At 46.6% G+C, this 7,291-nt stretch overlaps 1 protein-coding gene across 1 annotated transcript; it reads right to left on the bottom strand.

The window, feature by feature from the left end:
* Positions 1–1,462: 1,462 nt before the first annotated feature.
* On the bottom strand, positions 1,463–6,611 carry LOC133055211 (cationic amino acid transporter 3-like). The gene is made up of 11 exons (XM_061140638.1): positions 6,239–6,611; positions 5,547–5,705; positions 4,084–4,261; positions 3,781–3,893; positions 3,387–3,609; positions 3,096–3,235; positions 2,877–2,979; positions 2,509–2,693; positions 2,143–2,309; positions 1,762–1,870; positions 1,463–1,596 (listed from the first exon to the last, which is right to left on the bottom strand). The coding sequence occupies exons 1-11, from the start codon at positions 6,609–6,611 to the stop codon at positions 1,463–1,465; spliced, it is 1,884 nt and encodes a 627-aa protein (XP_060996621.1).
* Between the last annotated feature and the right edge of the window lie 680 nt (positions 6,612–7,291).

Genomic DNA, 7,291 nt, shown 5'->3' with positions numbered 1-7,291 from the left:
GTGGTGCACAGGTTCCTCATTGCAGTGGTTTCTTTTAGGGCAGAGCACGGACTCCAGGGCATGCAGGCTTCAGGAGTTACGGCTCCCAGGTTCTAGAGTGCAGGTTCAGTAGCTGTGGCCCACTGGCTACATGGCAAGTGGGATCTTCCTGGACCAGGGATCACATCTGTGTCTCCTGCATTGACAGGTAGATTCTTAACCACTGGACCACTGGCGAGGTCCCATCTTCCATCTAGTTTTATATCATCTCATGAGTTTTCTACTCCATTTCTTTTTTAAAAAAATAATTTTATTCATTTGTTTATTTATAACTGTTCTGGGTTGTCTGTTGATGAATGGGGTTTCCTGTAGCTGCAGTGCACGGGCTTCTCATTGTGGTGGTTTTTCTTGTTTCAGAGCTCAGGTTCTAGGGCATGCAGGCTTCAATAGTTGCAACTCATGGGCAGTAGAGCACAGGCTCAGTAGTTGTGGCCCAGGGGCTTTGTTGCTCCATGGCATGTGGGATCCTGCCTGATTGGGGATCGAATCTGTGTCTCCTGCATTGGCAGGCAGATTCTTTACCACTGAGCTACCAGGGAAGCCTGCTACTCAGTTTCTTGATTTTCATCCCTCCTTCATTCTGTTTCAGTTTCTCAACCCCACAACCAATCCTGTACTTCATTATAACCACTGTCTTCATTGTTCATAATCTCCATTTCAAGCATTCTGTCCTGCAACAGCTTAAACTTGTCTTTTCAGTTTCACCTTCCAACATTTATCAACAAAACCCTTAGTTCCCACCCCCTTGACCCACCTCTGGCAGTGCAGGTTTTTTCCCAATTAAGAATTTTTCCTAATCAACTCTACTGTGCAGCTCTAAGAGTCTGAGACAGAAAAGTCAAGAAAAATGATTATTTTCACTATTGACACTATATCTCAATAACACCAGAGGAAAGGCACAAATGAGCATATCCCTTTCTCATTATGAAAGGATCCACTTTATCTGTTATTACTCTCTTTTCCTTAAGGTCAGCTTTGTCTGATATTGATGTAGCCGTGCTACCTTTCTTGTGTTACTGTTTGCACAATGTACCTGTTCTTTTTGTTTTACTTCCAATATATTTGTGTCCTAATATTTCAAGTGCAATACCGGACACATATATTGTTACCTGAATTTCCTTCCCATGTGGGAGTCGCTGGTGTTTTTACTGGAAAGAGGGAGGAGGAACTCTTATATGCAGGTCAGTATTTTATTTCTTCTTCTCGTTGCTGCTTACATTGTAGTTTCTTTGTGAAACATTCATCTTGCTTCACTTGATGAAATTTTAAAAAGTTTATTTAAAATTTATGCAATGTTACAGTCACTGTGTCCATGAACAATAAAATACGGGGCTCTGAGGGCCTCCACTGTCAATCCATAGAGGCTCACAGTGCCCCTTAAACCAGCAGATCCTCCAGGGCCTGGAGGGATTCCACACAGCATCTACTCCTGTGGATAAGATAACTCAGCATCAGGGATGTTTTTGTCAAGAGTCTGGGAGGCGGAAGCTGGTGGCTGTTGATGATTGTTCCCTGCCAGGCTGTGTCGGATCCCATATCCAAAGTAAATGAGAAATCCTAGTAGAGAAATGAGACAATGAGAAGGTAAATTAGGCCTTCTCCTCACTTACAAATGCAAGATGGGCTCCTGTTATGGTGTCTGACACAATATAGGAAGAAATGGTAGGAACGTGGTTGGGTTCAGCCACTCAAGAGGTCTCTTTATCCCAGAAAGTCACTTACCAATTGCATTCCAAACACCAAACTGGGTCCAAGTCCTATGGGTTATCAGCATCATTAGGTAAATGTTCACAAAGATGCTCACCAGTGGGAGGACAGGCAGAACAGGGACCTGTAGGCAAAGTCAGCTCATGCTGAACACACCTCTGACATTTGAAAAGGAAACCCTACTCCACATGGGTGAGACGACTCTAGTCCTTTTCAGGCTGTATGTTCAGTGCCTTCTGAGATTGTGTATGTAAAGCACTGAGTGTGGATCAGGGAAGCGTCTGTTTGTTTTAGCAACTTCTCTTCTTCTCTGGGCCAGCAGAAGACGTTTAAATCTCAAAGCATGCAGACTTCATTTATTCAGTATGGATGCTTCTGGCACATAAGGTCACCTACCTTGAAGTAAAGAGCAGTGGGGTCCTGGGGCTGCCTCCAGATGATGACCGTGACCCCAGCGATGAGCAGCAGCAGCAGCACAGCCACTGTTGTGAGCACGGGGTCTCCAGAGAACACCTGGCTGGGCCACTGGGCCAGGATCAGGCTCAGGATGGTGAGCAGGAGAACTGCAAGGGTTAAGGTGGAGGAGAACAGGCTGGACTCCAGAAGACAAAGATGTCAGGACCTCGGGTCACACCCCTCCTCAGGCTGCCCACCTCAGGAAGGGCCATCATATCTCCAAGATGTCTCAACAGCCAAAGACACAGAATTCCACTCTATGTTGCCAATTTCAGAATATGACCAAAGAGAAATCTCACAGCTCACCAAGCAGTAAAGTGCATCCATAGATAATCTGGCCAGACTCCTGGGTGGGGATGGTGTTGATAGGATACCACAGAGTCTTCAGGATGTTTGACGTTCCTGCTTCACGTACAGGTGCTAAAGGACTTGCTTCACATTCTGAAACATCAATTTCTTCTCTCTTGCTTAAATTCTGTTCTGGTTGGTACCTGAATTACAGGTATTATGCTAAGAGTGGCCCATACTCATCCAACATCACACAGACTATTCCACATCTGTCCTACCTTGAGCAGAGAAGGACATATAGAAAGCAGCATGAAGGCACCAGATGGTTACCGCCCCATCAATCCCCACAAGTTCAAGACCCCAGTCAAGGTGTAGTGGAGTCTCACCTGAGGACAAGCATAGAGAAAGCCACCAGGGAGTAAACAAGCAGATTCTCAATTGACATGAGGTTCAGAAGGTCGCTGAACTTGAAGAGCAATGCCAAGAGCCCTAGAATGAAGGCAAAAAAAGATGGTGGAGGGAGGAGATGGTGGAGGGGGTGAGAGACCAGAGGAAGTACTCAAGCTAAAGAAATTGATCAAAGAAGGAGTGGGTTTGTTATTCACCTGCAAGATTTCCAGAAGACATGATGGCCATGATGGGGGTTCTTGTGCGAGCAAAGACATTGGCAAGTCCTTGGAAAAGGAGCCCATCATGTGCCATATCCTTGATCACCTCAGGTATGGGGAAGAATATATTCTGGAGTCTGGAAGGGAAAATGGGAACATGAGGTTAGACTAGGGCATCTGCTCCCTGGTCTACAAGATGTAAGCTGCCTTTATCTCTTGTCTCTCAATCCTAAAGTGTTGGGAACCTGAGCATCTGACCATAGATGGGGAGAAAACCATGACACTGACCTGGATGTAAGAGCACAGAGGGTGGTAACAGCCACGACATATCTGGCAACGTCCCACCCAATGTAGAGAAAAGCCTGCGGCAAGGGGCTCTCAGGGTGAATCTGGTAGTAGGGCACCATGAGGGTGAGTGCTGCTGAGACACCAGAGTACGCCAGAAAGCAGATGAAGATCGTGATCAAGATGCTCCAGGGGATGGAACGACGAGGGTTTAGGGCTTCTTCCCCTGCAACATTGATGGAGGTACCATGTCAGGAAAACACACTGGGGTGAAAGCACAAAATCCCTCTCCTTCTTGTACCATGAAAATAAGCCTAAACTTCTACCCACCCCTGTGCCCAAGGGGAAGCCCAATCTGTCCTTAAAACTCTGATGGGACACACAATGACCATGTTACCTTTAGTGACAATGACATCAAAACCAACAAGTGCATAGAAACATGTTGCTGCTCCATGGAGAATTCCATCAAGACCAAATGGCACAAATCCTCCAAAACCCAGAGGACCCAAGCTATGGTGAGAGAAGCAACAAGGAAGAACATGGGTGAGGTGTGTTCAGCTGTCTCTTCTGGAATCCTCAGTTAATACCACAAGTCCTGGGCTCCAGACTCCCAACATTTGTATTCATCAGCCCAGGTATCTTAGTCCCAGCTCTGCACCCTCAGCCCATGCATTACTAAGGTCAAGAATACCACCCTAACCTAGAAATGCCACCCGATCCAGGTGTGATAGATGTGTAGTCCTGTTCTGTGAGCTTCCAGTTGTGCAGGTCTCCCTTAATGAAGCCAGAGAGCATGATGAAGATGAGAACCAAAACGTTGATGCCTGTGAACACTTTGGTAATCAGGGCTGACTGGCGAGCTCCCAGAGCAAGTGCCCCTGTAAGAAAGATGGAATATGGGACATCCAAAATAACTAAATCTATAGAGACAGAACACAGACTGGTGGTTAACAGGAGCTGGGGGTTGTGGGAGTGGGGTAGATGGATGGACAGTGACTTCTCAGTGGGTGCAGGGTTTCCTTTGTTGTGATGAACATGTTTGGAACTACATGGAGGTGATGGTTGTGCAATGTTGTGAATGTACTAAGTGTCATGGAGTTATATACTTTAAGGTGGTTAATTTCTTATTGTGGCCATCACCTCACAGTATACACATTGAACACCTTAACCATATATAGTGTTGTATATCAATTATACCTCAATAAAACTGAGGGAAAACAGTAAAATTGTTAGTTTTATGCTACGTGAGCTATCTCCCAGCTGAAATCACATCTTTAGTCTTAAAACAGCAGAAGGAACTTGTCCAAGTAATTGATTCCAAGCTGGGGTTGAGTTTGTGCCTCAAGGGACATTTGTAATGTCTGGAGACAAATATAGGATTGTCACAGTTTGGGAGACAGGTATAACTCGTATCTAGTGAGGAAAGCCTGGAATGCTACTTATCTGACAATGATAAAAATTAAGAAAATTCTACAGTTTAAAGAGTCAACTCTTTGGAAAAGACCCTGATGCTGGGAAAGATTGAAGGCAGGAGGAGATGGGGACAACAGAGGATGAGATGGTTAGATAGCATCACCGACTCAATGGACATGAGTTTGAGCAAAACTCCAGGAGATAGTGGAGGACAGAGGAGCCTGGTGTGCTGCAATCCGTGGGATCACCAAGACTCGAACATGACTTAGGGACTGAACAATAATAACAACGGACAACACAGCCCGCAACACCAAAGGATGTTCCAGCCTAGGAAGTCAGTACTGCCAAGGATGGGAAACAATAGTCTATGTCTTGCCTTCCTCTCTCTCATATCCAGACCCTTCTTGGAGGATGGATTGTGCATGTATGCTCAGTTGCTGAGTTGTGTCCAGCTCTTTGTGATCCCATGGACCATAGACCACCAGGCTTCTCTGTCCATAGGGTTTTCCAGGCAAGAATACTGGAGTGGGTTGCCATTTCCTCCTCCAGAGGGTCTTCCCCACCTAGGGATTGAACATGCGACTCCTGTATAGGCAGACAGTTTCTTTACCACTGAGTCACCAGGGAAGCCATACCTGAGACCCTTCTTCTCAGTCCTAAGCCCCCACTATTCTGCCACCCCAAGCCTTTCCCACCCCAGTCCCCCTCTACACCCCACTCTTCTCATCCTAACTCTGACCCCTGTCTCACCTGTGAACAGCAGCACCACAGCCAGGGCGACAAAGTCTGGGTATGTGGCCAGGTAATCAGGCATGTACTGAAAAAAAGTTTTCTGTAATGCCTGAGAGATGTGGTTCCCAATCAGGCTGTCAAAGGTGGAGCTCCAGGCCTTGGCCACACTTGCACTGGCTGCAGGAGCAGAAGAAGGAACAGTCATTGGTCACATGAATTGAATCCCTTCGTGCACCATGGTATGTATTTTGGGGAGGAAAAATACAAAACACCAAATCTCAAAGAGTTTCTTATCATGAGGTGGGGAGAGTAGACCCAGCTGATTCCAAAATAGGTCAACAATTTAATATTATAGTGAGACATCAAAGTTATGTAAGAAAACAAGGAAGAGGGAACAAGAGGTCTGGCAGATAAAGGACTAAAAATTTAAATCCAGTGTTAATGGAAACTCCATGAAGTCAACAGCTGAGCAGAGACTTCAATACAGTGAGGGGATGAGCCTATGGGACATGCCTCCTTCTCACCCACTCCCCACAGTATGAGGAAAGGGAGAGAGAGAGAGCTGAGTAGAAGTTGTGGAGTTTTCCTGACACTATTACTCTCCTCGTCTCACTAAGTGGATGACAAAGTGCCCATGAATGACTGAAGACCAAATCCCCACTCCGAATTTCTGGTCTCAAGCCCCATGCTCTCTTCATCCATCATCTCACCAACAATATAGGACAGTATGAGGTTCCAGCCAGCGATGAATGCCCACAGTTCTCCCACACTGATGTAGCTATAATGATACACAGAACCGGTCCACAATATCCGTGTCCCAATCTCGGCATAGCAGAGTCCAGACAACACAGAAGACAGGGTGGCCACCAAGAAGGAGATGATGATCGCTGGTCCAGCAACGAACAGGGCCACTACACCAACCACAAGGTACACGCCAACGCCCAGAGTGCTGCCCACACCCAAGACCACCAAGTGGAGGATGTTCAGACGACGGGTCACGGGACTCTCTAAGCCCTCCCTGGGCTTCAGTGGCCACCTGCGGATCAGCTTCTGACCACACTGGCGGGGATCCTGACACCGCATCCTAGGTGGAGTTGAGGAACTGTGATCTGCAGAGAAAGGAAGACACCAAGCCATGAAGAATATCCATCTGCCCTTGGCCCTGGGAGTCCAATTCCATGGAACAATGGAGTGATGGGGGACAGATGGTGAAAGGACACTTGCGACAAGTTCTCCATCTCTGAGCATAGGTTTCTTCAAGCATAAAGAAGCCTTTTAACATGTTTCAAAGTTACTGGAAGGGACTTCCCTGGTGGCACAGTGTTTAAGAATCTACCTGCCGATGCAGGGAACATGGATTCAATCCCTGGTCCAGGAAGATTCCACATGCCGAGGGGCAACTAAACTGGGACACCACGACTACTGAGCCTGTTCTCTAGAGCCTGTGCTCCACAACAAGAGGAGCCACGGCAATGAGAAGCCCACACACCAGAATTAAAGGGTAGCCCCTGCTCACCACAAGTAGAGAAAGCCTGCTCACAACAATAAAGACCCAGTGCAGCCATTAATTAATCAGTTTTTTAAAAGTTACTGGAAAGGTTGTTTAAAGAGAAATGAGGTAGAGTGAATTAGGTCTCCCCTGCAATTGTGACCCTTTGGAAGATGGACAGTTTTGAGCTGAAGGCAATGAAGACCCAGCAGACTCAGAAGCTTCTTGCCAACTCCCCACCCCCGACCCTTACCTGCTCAAAATAATGTAGTTT

The sequence above is a fragment of the Dama dama genome, chromosome 4 (genome assembly GCF_033118175.1).
Source record: "Dama dama isolate Ldn47 chromosome 4, ASM3311817v1, whole genome shotgun sequence".
NCBI lineage: Eukaryota > Metazoa > Chordata > Mammalia > Artiodactyla > Cervidae > Dama > Dama dama.
This window is presented reverse-complemented; position numbering and strand designations above follow the sequence as displayed.

Excerpts from the sequence above, each read along its gene's own strand:
- LOC133055211 (XM_061140638.1), bottom strand. The coding sequence starts at position 6,611 with ATGCGGTGTCAGGATCCCCGCCAGTGTGGTCAGAAGCTGATCCGCAGG. Across the intron at positions 2,310-2,508 it reads TGGATGCACTTTACTGCTTG|TTCTCCTGCTCACCATCCTG; the intron begins GTGAGCTGTGAG and ends TAACCCTTGCAG. Across the intron at positions 1,597-1,761 it reads TGGTGTTTGGAATGCAATTG|GATTTCTCATTTACTTTGGA; the intron begins GTAAGTGACTTT and ends TTTCTCTACTAG.